Source organism: Alligator mississippiensis, chromosome 2, assembly GCF_030867095.1.
Source record: "Alligator mississippiensis isolate rAllMis1 chromosome 2, rAllMis1, whole genome shotgun sequence".
Taxonomy (NCBI): Eukaryota; Metazoa; Chordata; order Crocodylia; family Alligatoridae; genus Alligator; species Alligator mississippiensis.
In genome coordinates this window covers 263,729,947-263,752,251 of record NC_081825.1, presented here as the reverse complement: position 1 = coordinate 263,752,251, position 22,305 = coordinate 263,729,947, and the positions used below count along the sequence as shown (strand labels likewise).

The window sequence follows — 22,305 nt, the reverse complement described above, 5'->3', positions numbered from 1 at the left end:
TTTACCCCAGGTTCCAGAAGGCAGACTCATTCTAGAAATTTCTATTAATTTTATCAAGACGACAGGGTAGATTTGCACCTTACAGACATACTAAATCAGAGATGCATAACATAAGCTTTCATAAGCACAGCATCTGATGAAGTAAGCCCTCTACTTAAAAAAGCTTATGATATACAACTCTGATTTAGTTAGTCTATAAAGGCACAAAACTACCCTGCCTTTGCTTGACTTCAGACTAATACAGATAGTTACCTTTCTCCATTAATTCCATTCTACACTTCCAGCTCATTCATTTCTTCTGGGCCTCAATATTCCACATTTACGTATCACTGAACAAGGACTCATTCCACGAGACAAAGGAGCATTCCATCATCGCTCTGGCAGAAGGAAGGTAGTCACAGAAGAGTGTTCCAGACACAGTAAGTGTGTTAATAGATAGGTTATATTAAAAGAATTAATTCTCTTCCTTCTCCTTCACATATATGTACAACACGTATATGCCACTAAGTGTTCATGTAGAGGCTTTTACAAGGTAATTATTTTAAAAATAAAATTAAAAATAATAAAATTGCAGCAGTGGTTGGCATCCTAAGAGCCTCCTTGTGACTTGTGGTGTTCCTTGCCTGCCTTAGTTGTCAGGGGTTAGCAGCCACCCCTGACCTGGCCTGGTGCTGGGGTCTCTTAGCCCCCTGGGTAAGTCACACCAAGGTCTCACCCCCTCAGGGCTACCAAAGCTCCAGAACAAATATAATGAACCCCAAAAGATGATCCATTGTCCCAGTCCTTCATTTGACCTGGCTCCTATACCTACCCAAGGTCTAGGTGTCTCCTTTCATTAAGGCTCACCTAGGCTCCCTGCTTCAGACTAGTTTACTTGAAAGGAAACAACCTCTCTCAGCACCTACAAACCAGGCACTGCAAATGAACTCAAATGATAAACTAGCTTCAGGCCAACTTCAGGGAGTTTCTGATGGGAAGCAGTCTGACTCAGCTCTGTAGCTCCAGGCCAGGCTTTTCTCACTACTTGAGATCTAGAAATCTACTGCCCTTCCCCTGCATGGTCATACCCTAACTGAGCTAGATTCTCTCCATTTGCCTCCATCCTCCAGGCCTAACATCCATTGTATGGTATAGCAAGACAGAGCTGCCAAGTCAGTGTGCTTTTGTTAACCCTTTCTTATACAATGTGTGCATTCCAATCCAAAGTATTAATTCTTTCATTTCAAATTTTTCCTCTCATGGGAGCCTCTACTTAAACCAACACATTCTTCTAAACATTCTGATTCCAGAAAAAGCAGTGTTTCTCTTCAAGAAAACATGTTGATGGAAAATTTCCAGCCAACTTTAATTCCATGCATCTTAGCTGATAAGCGCATTGCTTCATACCTCTCTCACCTGAGCAGTCTACCAGATGGTACAGTCACGGAAAATATGCCTACAAATATGCATGAATGTAAGGCATGCAATTCTAGCAAATGTTACAGAGCGCAAATAAGAACAATATAATAAAATCCAATATGTCTTATTTCTATAGATTCTTTCAACTCAAGTGAGTCCAAACCACTTCATACAACAGACTCTGAATGCCAACACTACTAGGAAAGCTGAAGAAAATAGCACCAGCTATAGCATCACCCTAATCGCGTCTTTCAGCACCCTGTTTTCCTTGGAGGTCTTCCATCTAATTCCAGACCATAAATATGCCTACATACCAGGCATAACTTCATAACCAGAGGAGCATGGAGCTCAGTATGGACAACCAAACACCCCTGAGAAACTGCATAAATGCTTAGTCCATGTTCCATGCACCAGGTGTACATGACTAGCAGTACTTGAGCCACCTAGTTAAAATCTAGTTTGTGTTCATCTTCAAGACCTAAAGTCACATTTTTGACTGCATGTAGTTTAACTGTTGGATCTGGCAAGACTACAGTTCCACAGTATATATCCTATAGCTCCACTGTATATATCCAGCTACACGATACATCAAACCTATATTTTTTGTTTTCCTTATAGATCAGTGTTTCTTTTTTTAAATAGCCAAAGTAATGTACACAGCAATCCACCTTCCGTGCAGTTAACTCAGGCGGGTTCCCCAGCTAGATCAAAAGCCTCATAGGATTCACTTGATCTCCTGCTTCTATTTACCCAATTTCCTAAGCATTAAAGTTACTCTGAGGCCCTCACAAGCAGAAGCCCATTTATGAAAGGGGAAAGGTTGATAGAGAAGCAGAAAGCAGTGAAACTCTGGCTGCTGTCCAGAGTTTTTTTTCTCCTGGACTTCATCTCTTCAGTTTATCTTCTTTCCTCTTCACAAGACCTGTATTTTTTAAGCAATTTATTAAGTAAATAAGCTATATACTTTCTCTCCATTTTTAGCTTCTTCAGGGAATATAAGCAATATGTTTTCAAACACATCCAGAAAGGAGCTTATTGAATTGAGCTGTAAATACCAGTGAGCTATGAAATTCACAGATCGCTGATATCAGTCTTCCTTTCACTAGCCACTGCTTCTTCCAAATACCGGCCTTTCACCCAAGATCCCAAAAACCCAAGGGTTTAATTTGCAATACTTGATGTGAAAGGCACTGAGAGAAACCTGAGGCCCAAAAGCCAAGCTGGAAGGGTAGGAGGTGTAGGACAGACTGAAAAGGCAAGCACAGGTCTGTGGAGACACATTGGAGGTTTGTAAAATTTACACAGTGTCATTTTTCTCAAGTACAGAGGCAACAAACTGAGAAGAAATAAAAACCCACCCAGGAGACTAGAGTCTAAAAAATGTTTCTGAATATATGTAGCAGCCCAGCAAGGTCTGGGGCCTGCCAACAGCAACTACAGATTGAAGCCAGTTTTTAACCTCCAGTTCAAATTTCTACAGCCACAAATGAACTGCTTCTTCCATTCCTATAAAGGACTGTCAAGTACATGAAGCCATATCCTGCTCATTTTATGCAGCCATACAACTTCCCCATCTATTCCCTTGAGCAAAGCAAGAAGGATTCAGGCCCTCAGACTGTAAGATCCTTGATAACAGGGTATTTCTCCTGCATAGCCATAAAGCACACTATGAGTGATCAACAAATAACATATACTAAATCTTAATACTTCATGCTAAAGGTGAACTGCAAGAGGGGGACCTTTTTAGGAACTAACAGAAAGAGAAATACTACAAGGCCAACTTCACTTTCTCTTCAGAAATCAGCTTTGCAATTCTCCATGTGAAACTACTTAAAGCAGGGGTATCAAACCCACTTGGCTCCCCCTGGGGTAGATCTGGGCCCACCTCTGGCAGCAGGGCATGTGTTGGAAGGGAGCCATCAGGATTCATGCAGTCATTGCTTCTCACCTCATCATTGCTGAAACACAGCTCCAATAGGACTGACTGCATACTCTGGTTTTTGTTCGCGTGCCCCCCCATCACCCTGGAAATTCCTGGCCCCTCCCAGAGCCCTACAGGCTGGATAACATAGCTCTGTAGGTGAGATCCAACTCATGGGTGGTATTTTTGACGCCCTTGACCAAGATGGACCGTCCTTGCTATAGCACCGCCCTTCCTGCAATCATTTGGACCACAACAAAGAAAGTGATCTGGAAACATTTTGGCTAGGGACAGGCAATCAAAATGCATGAGCCTGAACTGATCCAATCTTTTCAGGTTAGTGTAACCTGCAATGCTTGAACCACTTTGGAGGTGGATAGACATTCCCTTTTCATTCCAGAAATGCAGGCACATCCCTGCAGTGGCTCAGGTTAGAAGTTGGAGGGCACTACAGCAGCCCTCCCTTCCCTTGCACAGTGCTGAGCTGAGGGGAAATGGTCAGGCCCCCACAGGTTGCTCTGATTAGGGAGCCTCCCCCCATCGCCTCCCAGCAGAGAGTTGATAACACACTGTTTATCACCCCTAACTCGGTGTTTATCAGCCCATTAAGAAAACAAAAGCTGCTCTCATTAATTCAAGCTCTTCTTAAATAACTTTTTCCAAGGAAGGAATGGAGGGACATTATCAGCTACCTGTTGATTAGCTCCAAATGCCCTAAGTTGACACTGTGCTTTCTGTCTTTGTCCTGCTTGCCACAGCATGGACCATAGCCAGCATGCGGTCTGCTAGTTAATGCTGAGAGGTGTCTGTGTAAGGCAGAGGGGAGGGTCATAACATGAAACAAAAACAGCTCTTCTCATAATGTTACAAGCTCCCCTTCTCCCACCTGTAACCCTTTTGTCTTACACCCACACCCAAAACATGTTGTCCCAATCCACCTCTCCCTCTTGCACCCATTCTCCCAGGCTCCATCTATGAAAGTGGTCCTAGCATAGGAGTGAACGTCTGCAATGAAGGACTGTGGGAGAGAAACAAACATACACCCCAGATTAATATTGCTGTCACTGAACAGCAACAAACTCATTTATTTTCCAGAGGTGGAGAAAGAAACTTTGTTATTGATTGAAACCAAAAGAATGGACAGTGCAAAAGAAGAAGAGGAAGAACAGAATCAACAGATTGGCCCAGACAGTGGCCATTGTAACATGTCATTGTATGCATTACCACCTTCTCCCTGGCCAGGGAGCTGTCAGAGCCCAGAGATGAGGTGCAGGTAGCCATCTTCTCTCGTCGGCATCAGTTCACTGGATATATGTGCTCCTCCTTCATTTCCACTCCCTTGTGAGCCTTCAGCTTTACCACTCCATTCATCATAGAGTATAGATTTCCAGTGCTCCCCAGAAAATCCTGGGAAGGTCTCTTTCCATATTGCTGACCAGGACTTTAAAACCACAACCCCCTGCAGTACAGTTAGGACACAGGGATCTTTGGGTAAGGATTAAGCAAAGGGTTACGTTGTACAGCATGTGGCTCAAGGCTTTATTCACAGCTCCTCATACAATTCACATGAATCCAAAGAGAGCTGCCCAGCACATAGGGGGTGTGACAGTGACTTTGGGCCAGCTTCTTAAAAAAAACAAATACACATAAGAAATGCATTTTTTCCCCCAAAAATGGCTCCTCCTTCCCTCCTCACAATTTAGTAGGAAACAGAATCTCCTGGTTTCCCATACTTCTTTGACCATTATTACTAGTTACTTTAGTGTGGACATGCCAAAAGGACCCAGCTTGGCCCAGAGCCTCAGTACCTGTAGTCCCTGGGATAGGGTATGAGAAAGCAATCTACTGGCAGGCTGCTGGGGGTGCAAGCTGTCTGGACATCTTATAGACTGAGTTCTCTTGGATTCTATTCAGCCTATGTTAAAATAGCCAAGAGCCATTCTGGGGACTATAGGTCAGGCAGGTTACAGAGAATCCATCCCAGGTTATTGCCACCCCTGCCTGAACAGGTTTGGAAAATACAATCAAAATAGCTTTTACTACTGGACATGCATTTGACCAAAGCTCACATCAAGGGATAAATTCATTTGAAGCCTTTGTTGCCTTCCTGCTTATTTCTCAGACCCATCTCCTTCCTGTCTGTGACCTGTTCCAGTCTCTGAACCCCTCCATCCTAATCTAAACTAGTTTTCTGCCTTTTAATCCAGGTCCACCATCTCCTAGCTCCCAAATTTCCTCTGCACCAAGAGGCAGAACCACATTGTGGAATGGCTGGAACTTCTAGCTAATGCCATTCACCCAAATTTGATAATCAATGCTTTGCTTCAGCGCAGTAGTTACCCAGACATTACCCAACCAAGGTCCATAATTTTCCCAGTGCTCAAGGGCTGCAGGTAGCTTACAAGCCAACAGAAAAGGATTGCAGCCCTGTAACATAGGGCTGGTCCATGGGGGTGGACCAGGAATAAAACAGGACAGTAAGCATCATGTCAGGGCTGTTTAAATCAGTGGAGCTCTGCACAGTGGGGCTTGTAGTCTTCCTGTTGTTCTTCCACATTAAAGCAGACAAATATGTTCTGTGCTGACCACCACTCTAATTCTAGGGCTACATTTGGCCACCTTGCCTCACTTGTGGTGCCTTGCATGGGGAAAGGATATTATAATGTAACAAATTAAAGGAGAAACTTAGGGACAGGTTGGATCCAAATTGAAACTCCCAGGCTCCAGCTCCTGACTAGTATGTACTGTTCACAATAATAAACTGTGTTTACACTGCACTCTGGAGCTTCCAAGCACTTTAGAAATGTTAATTAATATATCTTAACACATCTTATTTCTCAAGTGCCCATCTGGCACAGCACCAAAAATCTACAATATGATGGGAAAATTATTATTATTATTTTAAATTTTGCCAAAGGAACTTAATCCCCGGGGAGGTAGTAAAAGGGAGACTGAGTGGCAGAAATAAGGGAGCATAAGAACCAAAAGCAGGAGCTGTGTTCTTCCTGCTCCTAAGCCCCTTGTCCTCTGACCCAAAGGCTGAGGGGGCACCTAGGTTTTCCAGAAGCTCCATAGGACTAATCTTTCCATGTTTACTTGACACTCTTGGATTGACACCCTATTTCATTCATTAGAGTTTTGCACTGGAGAGAAAAGATCTGGGCTGCTCAGAGTGTAGCCAAGCACTGCCCACCTTCCCTCTATCACTTCTGGGCAAGGACCAAGCAAAGACGCTGCAGCTGTTTACTGCTTGTGAATTCACGCAACTGGCAATTTATATTCATCTATCAAGGAATGTGCAAGTAGAAGCAAATATTATGGTCATGTTCATTTGTTTTAGATTACAAATGTATGTAAATGTATATGCAAATTAAGTGCAGCCATCAGGCTCCTGGCGATGTACCAACCCAGCCCTTAGTGCTGCAAATTTGGGGTGGCTGGCAGGGGCAAGCTGTGCCTGCAGGAGACAGCCAGGCAGTTCTCGTTCATACTAGCCAGATCAGGAAGGCTGTGCTGCCACAGTGGGGCACATGAGAAGAACATAAACCCTGCAATACCTTGCCCCTTTAAATGGAGCTGAGAAGCTATAGAAAATCTGTTCCCTCTGCAGTTAAAAGTGTAATAATTACAGAGCGACAGGCTCCTCTGTCATTCAGCAGGCAGCATCACCGGGAAATCTTGCTCTGTAATCAAGGGAAGAGGTGCAATCAGGCCCCTATTCAGGCTTCGTTTAGAAACAGCCCCAGCAGGCAGCACACAGGCTTCAGTGTGTTGCCTGGTGAAGCTGGTGATAGCATCGACTTCAAGGTTGCACAGCCACTAAGTGAGCTGATGCAGTCTCCAGGCACGCCTTTTGCTCACCTTCCCCTTCCCCTGCAGGGCCCAGAAGAGGTCTTGGCATATGGGTGAAGTCTGTAGTACATATGGGACCCAAATAACAGCTTATACATTTGAGGGTGCCCTGGGACTGATGCAAATGAGGGGGGTCCATCCTCTCTGCATGGATGTGGAAGAGGAGAACATTTGCACCTTGATATGTCGAGAGTCTGTAGTGTGACCCTGACTGGGCAGGCACCACTGGCCAAGTGCACAAGTGTGGCAATTTAGGCAGCTACACTGTGCCTTGGTCTCCCCCTTTTTAGAACACAAAAGAGATGCCTATAGGAAAGGGCTTTCTGGAGTATAAACACATCTGTGTGTTATTCCAGTACTGCAAGGCTGATACCAGAAAGAATGAACTGCTTTACTTGAGGGCAAAAGGGGAGAGCTAACTTCAGCTTCATGGCTGATGCCACTATTGCCCCACAATCTACAGTTTAACAACTACTCAGAAGAGCATCCTTTTGCGGTCCAGAGGACTGTCAGATTTAGCAAACCAAAGCACACCATTTATCTATTTCCATGTTCTTTTGAATGGCCAGCTTTTCAGAATTGTGCACACATTTGCACATATACCTGACCCACCGCACCACAGAAATTGCACACACAAGAAACCAATAGGCCACTCATCTGCGGTTTTGATAATTGTGCATGCATACTCGGCACTGAATGCCCCCATGGTTTTCTGAACATTGGGTCATATGTTTCAGAAGATTTATAGTTCTGCCTTATCACAGAATGTTTCACCCTGCGCTGAGGTTCACTGTAACTGGAACTGCACTTTGCATTAAAATAATTTGTAATACTGTAAATGGAGCTTCATTCCATCACAGTTCATGGACAGCAGGTTCCACTCAGTATTTATTTTTTATTTCTTTTTCTGGCCACAGGATAAATGAGTTTGTTGTGGTTTTACCATCTGCAGACACAGGTATCAATCAATAGCTGAGTAATGGCCTAAACCCTGTCAAGAGAACTTGTTATTAAAAAGGTACATATTGCATTTAGCTATTAAAACAGAAGTTATCGATTGGGTCCCATCAGCTCTCAATGAAAGAGCCAACTCCACTGATGACCGACTGAAAATACACACACAAATTAAAGGGCCGACAAATTGTATAAATGAATTAAGGATCCATGAAAGAGGAGCTGCTGATGTCCATTCAAAAGGAAACAACTCCTTTAAAAAAAATCAAGGAAGATCAGGAATAAATTATTCATGTTAAACAACACTTCCGTAAAGATCCCAGGGCAGGATAAGGAAATAAACCAGAATGATAATGTTAGTGCTGGCAACAAAACCCTCGCTCTCTAGGGGAAAAAAAAGCAAGGGGTTAAGAGCTGAGCAATCTACAGAGAGTGGCTGTAACACCTGCCCCAGTGTAAACGATGGAAGTTTTACCAGGTTTAGGCCATTAAAATACTTTTTGTGCTGGGGGAAAAAATCCAGGTAAAATATAGGACTGTAGATTTCACTTGTTTCACTGCTCTGCTTTCTTGCCACTTTTTGTTTGCTTGTTTCAGCTTGCTAAAACTTTGCCTCTCCCTTTCTCCTCTTTCTCTTAGCCTGCAGTGAGGCTGCAGTGCTGACAGGATGATACCATATGACACAAGGTTGACATGGATGTCGCAGTTGTTAGATTACAGCTTTGCTGCCTGATGGAGCGAAGGGTAGAAGAGGCAAGGGAAGAAGAGAACAAGGTTACTTACAAAAAATTAAAATAAATAAAAACATGCATCATGGCAAAATAGCAAGAAAAGAGAAAAAATAAGGTAGAGACTGTGAAGACAATTTCTGATGTTGGCTCCAAGATGAAAGTTTCCTGCACAACAAGCATCTCGTATCTCAACAAATAGACCATGGTTAGCAAGGACTTGGAAATGTAAAATTCCCAAGGATAAAATTTCTCTCTTCAGAATAAAGAGTAGGTCATGTTGGAAATTAAGACATCATTACAGGAATCCAACAGCAATGGTGAGCCATGATTTTATATGCACCGACCATGTTGTCCAGTCTGTGAAACCTGTACCATATGCATCCTTTGCCCCATAAGATGCATTTCACACACCCCTCCAAAGACATGTGGAAGTTCCATCATCCAATCCCTGGCCAGAGCTATTAACACTGCCCCCAAGTGGGCAGGAGCCCTACTTGCTTATATCATTTTTCAAGACACAGGCTGAAAGCCATATGCTGTTGATATCTTAAGTAGTTCCCTGTGGAGTCTCGATCCATTAGCTCAGGAACTTGGAAGAGCCTTTTTTCTTTAGCTTTCAGAAGCCAAATTCAAGTGTGGATCTTGCAGTCTTCTATTACCCAAAGCTCCCTTTGACAAGTGTTTTGGCTCTGTAAGTAACAGGCCCACACATTCAGCAGTAATACTACAGATCTGCTTACTTGCATTGAGCAATGTCTGCAGTCTCAGATCATCTAAGGCTGAAGCTCAGCAAATGATCCTCTCTCATTACCGGTCCTGAATGATACTGAACACTTCAGCTTACAACTGGAGAGTCAGTGGGAGTTTGGGATACTGAGAATCTCTGAGGATCATGTCCTAGATCAGATGTATGCTTCTCACCCCATCCTACACAAGTCCCACTCTTCAACTCCATACAGCAAGGATCTCCAACCCATGGCCTGCCAGGGCAATCCCAGTGGCTCACCCTAATTCGTTATTAGACCCCTTTATTGCAGGAAAAAGGATTTTAAAAGCAAAGTGACAAGTCCTGTGTCCCCGTTGCATAGTGATTTGCTAATTTGCACCTGCATGTGAGGTCCAGTTTCCTGCAAGCAAACATGCTGGGGGTTCACATCCACTTACAGAGGATCCCACTAGTGCTAGCCCTCCACCTCTTGCAAAAAAAAGGGCATCTTGAAAGTGACCCTTAATAAAGTTTGAGTTGTGTATCCTCGGTACAGAATGAGCAAGGATGCCCTGCTCTGGGTGCGTAACCATCCAGAAACTCCTGGAGGTGGGTGAAAAAGGCAGGGGTGCTCCCCAGAGTTGAGTGGAATTTCTGGCCAGCTTACATCTAAGATGTCTCAAGTCCCTATTTTGGGTTGGAATCATCTCAGAATGTCACTTCAGTGAAACGTTCTTTTCATTGGCCATCCAAGTCTCTTGTCTCTATGGAGACCTTGAACAGCAGGGCCTGCTGGTAGAAGCCAGTTACCATGACATTGTAAGAGAAGACTGAGAAACATGCCCTGCCATTTATCCCACCATGGAGTTTCAGGTGTTTGGCACCTGAGATTCTATTTTGAATAGGAAATGGGAAGTCCAGTAACACCCTCAAATCCCTTTTGGGCTATTCCAGTGGGCCCAAAATGATACGAACCAGGTGTTGGGAATAACCAAAGTAGAATAACTTCATCCAGGCAGAGCAAGGGGCTTCTTCTAAGTAGCGGTGGGACATACCAAGGATTGCCTCACTTTTGCAAGACCATGGCATCAGTAGGTCAGACTTGAGTGCATTCATATGAACCTACTGGATTTATTGGACAAGGAAATGATATCCAATCAGAGTCTGGTGTTTAATCAACTTCTAGCATAACTCAAGTGCACAGGTACTCGTTAACTTATTTTCTCTAACCCCATTAGCAAGTTAGAGCTGATAATTTGTCCCACACTCCGAATGTTACGTCCCATCTGAGAGGCACCTCACATCACAAATGCCCCCCATCTTTGCCATTTCCAATGGCAGAAAGAATGGCTAGGGTTTGGATGAGCACCTTATCTCTTCTAGGAACACTGGGTTTAATAGAGTCATTCTAAATGCCAAATCAATTCATGGAATTGTGCAAAAAACTGATGGGAAGGAAGGAGGTGTCCTCTTACCTTCAGAGCAGAGTTTGCCAACATATCCAGTGGCTGAGCAGTCGCAGTGAGGCTCACCGTCCAGGAGGAAGCAAGTGCCACCATTCTCACAAGGGTTCTCTGCACAGAGCCCCTCCATGTCCAGCCGAGCCCCATGGCTGCCCAGGAGCTGAGGTTCTGAGTTGCCGTACTTCAGATCCAGGATAAATCCTTGAAATGGGGGCTCACTCAGGACACCATCAAGAGTCAAGGCAGCAGGCCGGATGTCTGATGGGACACCACCCATAAAGAGGTCACTGACAATGTTCATATACTGGCGCTGCGGGCGCACCTCACCAGGTTTAGCTTCGCCATCCAGCACTAGCACCGTCCGGAGGTGGTTGCGGCTGACCATCAGGAAATGCCAATTGCTGTCGTTGACCTGCTTGTCTGTGATGACTGTGGTCTCAGCACAGTCCACACTGAACCGAAGCTGGATGCGCCCATCAACAAGGGACAAGCAGAGGAAGTCGCAGACACCACCATCATCAAAGTAGAGGAGCAGCCCAGCTGAGACATTGGTCTTGAACTGGAAACTCAGGTCACTCCTAGTACTGGCATCCCAGCGGAGGTAGCGGGCCCACTGGTTTGGGAGTCCCATGAACTCCAGGCCCAGACAGAGGCCCAGCAAGGATCCCAGTAGTAAACTCACCTTCAGGGTGAAGCAGACAGAGTGGAGTGTGAAGCCCATTGTTGCAATAACTTGCTCTTCCCTGGGAGAAAAATAAAAGCCACAGCACTGGTGATGAGGATCCCAGTAACCAACAGTATAACCAGTAAATTCCAGAGAAGCAGGAGAAAATCAGAGAGAGGGAGATACAGACAGAGAGAGAGAGAGTGTGTGCAGATGTGACTGAGAAGGAGAATTCACCTCTCCAAGGAAAGATCTCAGCTATCCGTTAGGATCCGGAGGCCTTTATCCAAGGAGGAGAGGGCATATGGAAAGAATTCTCCAGGTGATGAACTTTCGTGAATGGCAAAAAACACAGAAGGTGTTCTTGTTTCAGTAGAAAACGCAAAGATGAAACTGGTTGTTTTGAGGAGAGAGTAAAGGCAGAGGTGGAAGCCAATCCTCAAATTCCAGTTTCCTAGAAGCAGCTGTGAACCTGACAGTGATGGCAACGATGCAGCTGTGGTGGTGGTGAACTCATAAAGCACGTAACTCTTGAGAGAGTAAAAGCAAAGTCAATCTTCATGGTGCGCTGAAGATGTTCCAGCCCATCATTCACCACTTGGCACTCAAAGAGCTTGCAGGATCTGTAGGGACAACAGAAGAGGGGGAGAGGGAGAGAGAGAGAGAGAGAAGGTCAGTCCCACAGCTCATCAGACTCTGACTTAAGATTTGTAAGCACGCTATCCAATAAGCCATAATGGCTAGGTACAGAAATTATACATAAACCAGTATAACTGATTGGAAACTAATATAAACCTGTAACAAAACAGAAGTTCAGGACACACAGACCAATTTCAGAATGGCAGAACCCAGTTTAAGATAGACCTGGATGGATGTAGTATCAGATTTAATCAGTTTAAGTTAGACAAACCTATCAAATTTGTGTTCCAGATCCCCTCCCAACTCGAGTTAGGTTGCAGGGCAGGCGGGTTAGCCTCCCCCAGTGCTCCTCTGCCCTGGCCAAGCTGAGCTATCATGAAACTGAGGCAGCAAAGCCTCTGCTCCCCACCCTGTGTCCTGCCTGCACCTGTCAGCCGGGTGGAGAAGAGTGGGGGGAAGCAGGGGAATGGAACCCACCCCCCTGGAAACTGGGGTCTATCCAGCTGGGGAGGGTCCCACATGTTGGGGGGGCAGGGGAGGGGGTTCCCCCCTACCTAGCCAGGCCAGACCAGACTGCACAGCCCCGCCTCCCATGAATTGCTGCCTCTGACCTGCTGGGGGGGCCAGGGCAGGTGCAGGGAGCTCCATTCCCCACCCCTGAGAGTCAGAGGCACTAATTCATGCGGGGCAGAGCTGTACAGCCCAGCCCACCTGAGTGTGAGGGGGAAACCCCCCACCGCATGAGACTGCCCTCCCTCCCCCGCAGCTGGGCAGACCCCAGCTCTGGGAGAGCCCAAAAGCCCCTGCAGCATGCCCCCCACCCCAGCTGGGCAGACCCCATTCTTCCCTCCTCCCCTGCTGTAGTGGGGCTGGGGAGATGTTCTATGCCGCCTCCCCCCCTGCAGCTGACAGCAGGGAGTTGATGGTGTGTGCGAAGCAGTCAATCAGGGATGGCCCCTGCTCAGCTGGGCTCAGCTGCCCTTGGCAATGTCCGGCAGGCTGGGAGGTGTGCAGGAAAAAGAAATACGGTACCTATAAAGCATCTCTTTTAAAAGCATGTCTCTTGGATGAGACAAATTGGGGTTTAAGAGCCTGGGACCCCCGCCTTCTGGCCAGCATCTACCTGCCTTCCCCAAATGAATCGCCAGCATGAGTTCTGCTCGTTAACGGTCCAATCTATGGGTTTAGAGAAACCTGAGTAGATCTGATTGATTCTGCCTCAGGCTTTTTGACTGTTTGTACTTAGCTTTACACTTCAAGGAAGCTTACTTCCTGTGGTAACTGGCAGAGCTTCATGGTACACTGTTAGGCCCTGCTACATACAGTTAGCCTCATAATCCCAATTCCTCAATGCCAAGGAGCCATTCAAGTGATCAGAACTATACAGACCTGAGAAGTCCCTCAGGTATCTCCACACCTTTTAGTACTACACAGTATAAAAATGGCCCCAGTATATTTACTTCCTTAATGAGGTATGGATCCCTCCCATCAATTTTATATGCTAGTGTGGCTTTGCAGCTTCCCCAGTAGTTAATAGATACTCACACAAAAATACTTAATGCAAATGTTACAATTCTTAGGACATAAAAGGCCAGCATAGGACATGAGATGCTACTTCCCAAAACTTTCTGGGTCCCCTGCCTGCTATCCTGACTCGCAGCAGATTGCCCACCCATAGGACTGCTGTTCTGAGAAGACATTCAGTTATCAGTTTCCTACTCAATGGAAGATCTTGCTATGTGTGTCCTACACATTACCACTGCAGGAAATTAAATGAGGGTTCCACTAACATCTATAAAGTTCAGCCAAAACGCAACCTTTACATCTAGCTGAGGTGGTAAGAACTGCACCATACTAGCATGCCCAATATTTAAGTGTCCCCATCAATACAGCATCCAAGTGCCTGTTTAATAACAGAAAGAACAATACGGTCAATCTTGGAAGCTCCCAAAAGAGTTTGCTATCCCCAGGAGGTCAAATTCACCCCAGGAATAAGTGGGAAAAACTTCAACTGCCTTCAGTGGGGAGGAGTTGCATCACTTTACGCTAGTATTAAATTCATTTTGAACAGTTTGCAGGTGGGTGACTGTGTGGCGGGTGCAGGAAGATGATTTAAGATGACAGGGAAAGGCATTTCGAACCTGTGACTCATCCTTTGTTTGAAAATACTTGTTAAGGCAAAAGCTGCCACCAGCACAGAGGCCTGCTCAGAGAAGAAGGCTGGGCAATCTATACAAAAATTAACAGAGGAAGTTCAGTCCAAGTACAAAGCTGGGAGTTGAAGCCCCAGGGAGCTAACACAAAGACACAGAGTCTTTCACTTCTTGGCTGCCAGCTCAGACTCAGTCAGAAGTGACATAATATGCCACCAAACAGCTGTCAAATGCTGATGTGTGAAATGAGTTGGTAGTTCCTTGTGGACACCTATGAACACTACTACCCCTTCTCCAAAGAAGAGTTCATGAACACTAACACTAAACAGCCCTTTACTGGATATCAGGGAAATTAAGGACTGGAGAGGTCACATAAACTGAGTGAGAAGAGTTTCTCCAGGTGAGGGAAGAGACAGACTTCACTATCACGGCTCATGCTGAATCCATCCCAGGAATATATGGCAGCTGTAAGTCTCTGTGGTTGTCAATCTGGCAACTTTAACCTGCACTAAAAACAAGTCACTTAAAAAAAAGAACAATTAAAAGAGAACTTGGAAGCAATAGAGAAACATGAGCTTTCAATGCCCCCTGTAAGCCAGACCCGTTCCCTGCAGCTGCCTGACTGAAGCTCCTTAGCTAAACTGCTGTGAACACAAATACAATCAAGTCAAAACCTGAAGGAAGATAATTCCTTTTAATTGTTAACAACTTGGCTCTTGTGGACAAAGGGGAGAAAGTAGGAGGTACTTGGAGAGGTAAACAGGAAAAAAAAAGGACCCAAGCATTCAAACCGTCTGTCCTCTTGATAACCCAGATGTTGGTTTAGTCATTTATTCTTGGCCTTTGCAAAGCAACTAGAGGCAGAGGTGCCTGGCTCTAGTCCGTTTACCTTTCTTCTCTGTGTTCTCCAGTGTCTGCACTAAAATAGCCCTTGATTTATGGAGAAGGAGAAGACAGTGAGAGGGAGGGAAGAGGGAAAGTGATGACCCAGGTCTGGAATTATTGATGAGATGGGAATAGGAATATAATAATGTGTGTAAATTAGCCAGCAATGTGCTCCCAGCCACTCAAGGTTCCTTGGAACAATCACCATTGCCGTAGCTAAATTCTCTTCACTGTTAAGATTCAGACATCCCCATGATGGACATAAGGGAGAGAGGGAGGCAAGCCCAGCAAGTCAGTGAGCACCTGCAGAGAACCTACAGTGGAGCTGCTTACTCTGCAGCCCTAAATTCTCTTGGGCAAAGCAGGTTATATTGCTTGCATGAGAAGTAGCCATCACATTCTCCAACCTTGCTCTCACTTTAAAATTATCATCTCTTCCAGAACTAGCAAAAGATGCTGCAACCACAGCTGCAGAGGCTGACAGCCTGGAAATATCCACAGGACAGGTGCCTGCAGCTCCCAGCACAGCAAGCTCCTCTCAAACCCATAATCTGTCCCAACCTGAGATTGCAGGAACCAAGTCAAACAGGTGACAAGTAGAGTCAGCTCCCATACCTGTGGCTCCGGTTCTTAAGGCTGCCAATAACAGGGATATCTGCACGGTGGTTTCTGTAGTGCTGATGCCTGCCCATTATGAAATGGGTCAACACCCACCCACTCATTTCATACTAGACTCCAGATAGCAAACAAATGGAAACTAGCAAGATGAGGAGATGCTCAGTTCAGACTGCTAGGGAAAGCTCCTGAAACCCATCACCCATTCCCCTCCATCTACTTTCCAAAGCCCATGGGGTTACACCTGTTCAGGCAGAGGAAGCAGGATCATTGCAGGTTCAGATGTGTTACAGAAGTTGCTTCTGAATATTTTCTTTCCTTTTGGCCATTCTAACTAGTTTTGAGGATTGTTTAAATCCAGGCACATAGCAGCATTTTCTTGAGAGCACTGACAAAGTATCTGAACCCTGAAACATAGCATCCCTTTCTACTGCTGTCTGGCCAATGCTAACAAACCTCACCACGCAGTAACAGAGACGAGGTGGAAAAACAGAAGATCCATCATCCTTTTCGGCACAAGTCAGGATTTTTGTTCAAACCTTTAGAGATTAAAACCTGACACATTACCTTTGTGCCTCACCAAACTCCCTACTCTAGTCCTCCAAGACAGACAGAGAATGAATAATTCTCCCCTATTATCATTTTTTATTTTTCAAAAAAGTACTATAGTCAGTCTTGCAACTGTAAAGCTCATTCACGGTGATGCTGCAAAGTTTGGGGCAATTCCTGGAGAAAATGACTGTATTTTTTTTGTGTGTCCTCCCGGGGAGAACTCAAAACTTTTTCACAGCATGAACCACAGCCTAAGAAAGAGAGTGTGTGTGGTGGACACCTTCCACTCTCATTCACAGTCACACTACATCCCTACACAAATTACAGCAAATGCTCACATGGAAAAGTAACACTACAAACGTTTCCTGCATTGTATTTTTAGCTGATTTTAATGCCATTGAGCAGCAGGAAACGAGGAGAGTCAGACCCACATTATCAGCAAGCTTGTCAATGGACCACCAGCCAACGCTCTCTACAGTGCTGTCTGAGAAGTGCTGCTCTGCAAGGGCCCGCTGTCCAGCAGGCCCGTCTCAGCACCTCCACACCTACCTGTGCTCCCCCTTCTCCACACTCCAGAACGGTAAGGAGGAGACAAAGCACAGAATCTGTGCTCTGAACAGACGGCTCAGCAGTTCACACATAGAAAACCCTCTGCAGGAAACACACCCACTTCCACTATTCAAACTTCCCACTCACAGGAATGAAAGAGCAGCAGAAATCTTGGGGGAGAAGGCAGGGTGGGGGGAGAACACTGAACAACTGCTAGTGGGGAGGGGGCTACACTGAGAGCTCCCTGACCATTAGCCACCTTGCCAAGACAAAGGCACTGCTTATTAATGCCAGGAGATCAGCGCCATCTGCTTAAAAGCCTGAGGAGGGGGGACCCTTCCTTGCTGCGGAGTGGCTCTCAAGTGCTTATCTGTTCTGTGTGGAGAGTGAGTGACATTATCTAATTGCCAGCTAATTTCCATAATTACCGACTGGCATACTTTTTATGCGGGGTTAATATCTTTGCAAACGTCTCACAACGCAACTGCTTGAGAAGCAGAGCGAGAAGCCAGGCACGGTGCTGACATGTAGGTTATTTACCAAACTGCACGGAAAGGTTTTGGGAACTGGGTTTGTCACTCTGCCCTCCCTCCTTCGCTGCCTCCTCCTTTGCCTGCTAATTGCTTGGGGAGGGATATTTTTAAAGTGTAATGTTCAGCTATTCCAAGTGCAGAAAGAATAATAGCATTGGATGAAGCCAGGTACACTCAGGCAGGAGCCAGGGCAGCTTCCCACACACAGCTCTGCCATAACACCCAGCCCTGTTTTGCAAGCCCTCCTGTCATTCCAGTCCCAAGTGTCTCACACAGCTCTACTGATGCAAGTCAGTCCTGGCCTGCGGCACCTCAGTCAGCCCAAGCCTGGACCTCCCTACACATAAACTGCTCATCATGCTGCGCTGCAACATGGAAACCAAAACATTCATTAGCGACCTGCTATTCACCACTCATGTCACATCTGACCCCCAGCCAACCCCTTGCCTTCTCCAATGAAAAGGAAAGTGTACGAGCTCATCCACTTTCCTTCTTCCAAAGGGCCCAATCTTACTCCCATTGAAGCAAAGGCCGTTTTGGTCACTAATTTCTAAAGGAGCTGGATGGAACCCCAATTCGCGCCCTTATCAACCTCCACCTCTGCAGTCCATGCAGGGCAGAGAGACAGGATCATTACAGCCTTGCAGCATATGTTGTCTGAAACAATCCTGTGGAATTCAAAATCAATAATTGATATTAAAAGCCAAGCTTGCCAGGGGCAGAAGGAAGGGAAACTAATAGTATTTGCTTATCCTCTTCACACTTGTCCAATTCAATGCTCTGCAACGGGCTCTGCTTGGATCATGCCTTGTATGTGCCTCCACAGAGCTGGCTTCCTCTTAGACAGAAATCCCCCTGGCTGGGCCTATCCCCAGCTGAGTCCTGGCTAAAAATGAGAAAAACAAAAATAAAACCTTCAGATGAAAAATGCAGACATGAGAAGAGTGAATTGATGCTTTCACTGGGGGCAGGGGGAGGGGAAGAACGCAGAACTCTCCCACTTCCAAGCCTCCTTGGCAAGGGTGCGGAGTGAGATGCTTGCACAGAAATGACAGGAAACCAGGAGGCTTTTAAAAATAAAGAGACTGAAGAAAGACAATCAAGTGGATTGGATTTTCCTCTGTTTTGAGGGTGTCTGCTTCTCAGTCAAGCAGACAACGTTCTTTGGGTAGATGTAGTAACTTTTATTAGACCAACTAAATAGTTGGAAAAATTGTTTTTTGCAAGCTTTTGGGTACAAACACCCTCTTCAGGCATAGAGAGAGTCTGCTGGTGTTTAGTGTATTCTCCTGGGTAGAACAGAAGCCAAAATGCAAAATGTGTGGCTTTTCCTTTGCAGGCTGACACTCTCAAAACAGAGGAAAATCCGATCCACATGATTGTCTTTCTTCAGTCTCTTTATTTTTAAAAGCCTCCTGGTTTCCTGTCATTTCTGTGCAAGCATCTCACTCCACACTCTTGCCAAGGAGGCCTGCAAGGGACTGCCTGAGGCTGCTTGGGGATGGTCCTGATTTGAGTAGGGGGTTGGACTAGATGACCTCCTGAAGTCTCTTCCAGCCCTAATTTTCTATGATTTTATGCTCCACATACCCCACCTGCCTGACACACTGGGGGGCTGGGAGCAGGGGGGCAGGAGTGAGGGGCACTGGGTCGGGACTGGCTATCTATGTTTATAAATGGGTCCGGGTACAAAAAAGGTTGAGAACCACTGTCATAGGTGACTAAGCAACCCACTCCTGCTCTCCTTACCTCGTCACGCAAAACTCCTACATGTGCACCGGCCTCCCTCCCTCCCCAAGGGGACTCAGCATCAGAAAATGGCAAATTCCCTTTGGCTTCCTCTCTCCCATACACTACCCAGGTTCAGGTTTTCCATTCTTGGAAATGGCCACTGGGTCACTATTTTACTACTAATGGCATCAATACATGGTTTCCTTCCAAGACAAAGCCAAAAAGAGTCATTGCCATTCATGACTGCAGCCCACAAGCACACTCTGAAACAAGGCTGGACTTCCTTCATGCTCTTCCTCTCTAGCTGGTCAGGACTCTCTCACACACACTCTCTCTGTCTCTCTCTCTCTTTTGGCCTTAGCCCCAATTAAATTGTCCTTTTCAAGGTACAGCAGATAGATGATATGTGTAATAACCACCTTCACCAGCCTCCCTATTCCTCTCTTCTCAAGACAGATGAAAAAAGAGCCAGCACATATCTTTATTACTGATCCAATCCTGGATCTCATCTGAGAAGATTCACCTGGGCTTAGGTTCTATATACATCAAGACTCTGTGAACATACATACTCATTTCATGTCAGACACCTTAAAATACACCAGTGGCTTTGTGGAGAGAAAGCCCAATAGCAAGCGTGAAACCAGGGCTGCCCAGCCTGACACTTCAAACCCATTGGGCTGGGAAGCCATCTGGCTGCTGGAAGAGTTAATATTTTATAATGAAGATAATCACCCTTCAAGCTTCTCCCCTCCTGGGACTATTAAAGATTCAATTCAGAAGCACAGTGCTTCAGATCTAGGCTGCAGGAAGGAGGGGTGGAAAAAAGCCCTGAGAGACCATGAGTCCCTTGCCTCCCCCCCACCCACCCCCTCCAGAAAGGAGGCCGGTTAGTCCAAGTGGGTGACCTTTTACCAGCCTACCTAGCCCAAGCTCAGCATGAAGGCAATTTTCAGACCATTTCTGCTCTCCAGCTTTCTTAACACAAAGAAGAAAAATCAAAACCCAGGCACAAAGGAAAAAGAAAGAGACAGAGAAAATAACCCTGCAGAGCAATCATGTCTGGGGCTGCTCTGATGGCTTTCTGTTCCTTTCCAGGACACAGAAATGACTCCCAGTGTGTTAATTACTCCCATTACCACAAACTCTCCACTAACAGGGACTAGTGCAGAGAAGGGATTGGCAGTGCCTGAGTGGTTAGTACACTGCACTGCCATGCAGGAAAAACCAGGTCCCCGCATCTCCCTCTCCCACGTCTGCCGCTAACCAGGACTGGGAGCACTACAGAATTCAATACCTTGTCTGCTCAGGAAAGGGACAGGCAGAACAGTCCACTGGATGTGAATGTTGATTTGTGCTCTAAATTCCTGTTCAGCTATGCTGAAGACTCAGCTTAGGAACTGGGAAAGGGCACCTTCCTTATTCATGCCTCAGTTTTCTCACCTTTAAAATGGGGTTAATTATACCCACCTTTGAGAAGCAGAGCTGAAAAACTCTTTAATACCAGTACCCCAGTTCATTTTACTGTTATTATTGCACGTCCCACCTCAATTCCCTACAGTCTCCCTTTTCTCCCAGCAGCATGCTAAACCGTTCTGTAGCACTGCCCATTCCACAGGACTGCAAAGCCCTGTAGTACCCATGGGGGGGAAACCATTTGGCAAGGCATGCTATAAGGGCAAGGCCATAGTACTGGTGAAACATCCCCTTTCAGATTCAGATTCCGTATTGTTTCACAAATATTTTGGAGCATCTTTAAAGGAAAAGGCATTAGCACTACTACTCAAACTGTGGAGCTGTGGTGGGAGAAGTCTGCGTTCATGCAGACTGGATTCCCCCAACTCTCCACTCTGCTCCTTTAGGTATATATAGATCCTCTGCAATAATTCATTCTACCCCAGTTTTAATGCCTTCCACCAAAGAGTTACTAGGGAGGAGAGAGGTGAAGAAAGGACCCCTGACACCATATAGAAAAGCCAGTCTTATGATCTGCTATGCTATGGAAGAAGCCAACAGCCTATTATAACCTTTGGCATACTCTGCCAGACCAAATTCCAGCAAAAATCTTTTAACATCACTGCTTTGGCTGGAAAAGGAGGACAGGAGGATTCTTGAAAACAACCCAGGACTCCAAAAACTTCCCAGGCCATCAAATAAAAAGGCCGGTATTCCTGCATGGCTGGGCACAGTTTTTAAATTGTGCTCATTCAGGCAAAGTTACAGGCAATTTATCAGCCAGGTGGAGAGTCTTGTGGGAGAGCTGCACTCTGGCCCGTCCTTGTTAGCATAGCACAGTGACCTTGTAACCTAGGGAGACTGTTCAGCTAACCATCTTCTGACTAAGCTAAGCCATCTTGGACTAAGCTGGCCAGACTCAAATAGAAACCTGCTGTCCTGTAGCAAAAGTGACCATATAACCAAGGACTGAGTGCATCAGGCAAAGGCCATTATCTAGCCCCAGGGACTCACAAAAGGAAAAAGAATACGGTACCTATAAAGCATCTCTTTTAAAAGTATGTCTGTTGAATGAGACAAATTTGGGCTTAAGAGTTTGGGACCCCAACCGCTCAGCAAGCACAAGGAGTTATCTGCAAGAAGCGGTTTGCTTTTAACCCAAATGTATTTTATGAGACTGTAATCCATTTCTGTGCCTTATACTTTGTCACCCTGTAACTTATTCCTGCTTAGTTCCGTCTTTTCTCTAGAGACTCACTGCTGAGAAAAATCAGGAACAAATTTTAGGCTCCTCTACAGTAAAAAATTAAAAAAGAAAACCTTAATATGAAGAGAGTCATTCATTTGGCAGGGAAATTTAACCTCCTCTTCTGGGGGAGATGTGACAAGTCATCAAAGAGATGATGCGTTCAAAGGGAAAGGTACAAATACCAAGGAAGGAAAACAAGCATGTAGGGTACTCCAAAAGTATGTGTGTTTCTAATTAAAAAGATATAGGACCCTCCTG

The 22,305-nt window shown here is 45.6% G+C and overlaps 1 protein-coding gene across 1 annotated transcript in view; it reads right to left on the bottom strand.

Moving 5' to 3' along the window:
• LOC102570703 (neurexin-3) overlaps nt 1-22,305 on the bottom strand; it is a 127,378-nt gene that overhangs the window by 46,811 nt on the left and 58,262 nt on the right. Inside the window, exons 2-3 of the mRNA XM_059721350.1 lie at nt 11,927-12,312; nt 11,038-11,768 (exon numbers count right to left, since the gene is read on the bottom strand). Of these exons, the coding sequence (XP_059577333.1) occupies nt 11,038-11,746 (709 nt within the window). The 5' untranslated portion in view covers nt 11,747-11,768; nt 11,927-12,312. The remainder of the gene's footprint in view (nt 1-11,037; nt 11,769-11,926; nt 12,313-22,305) is intronic.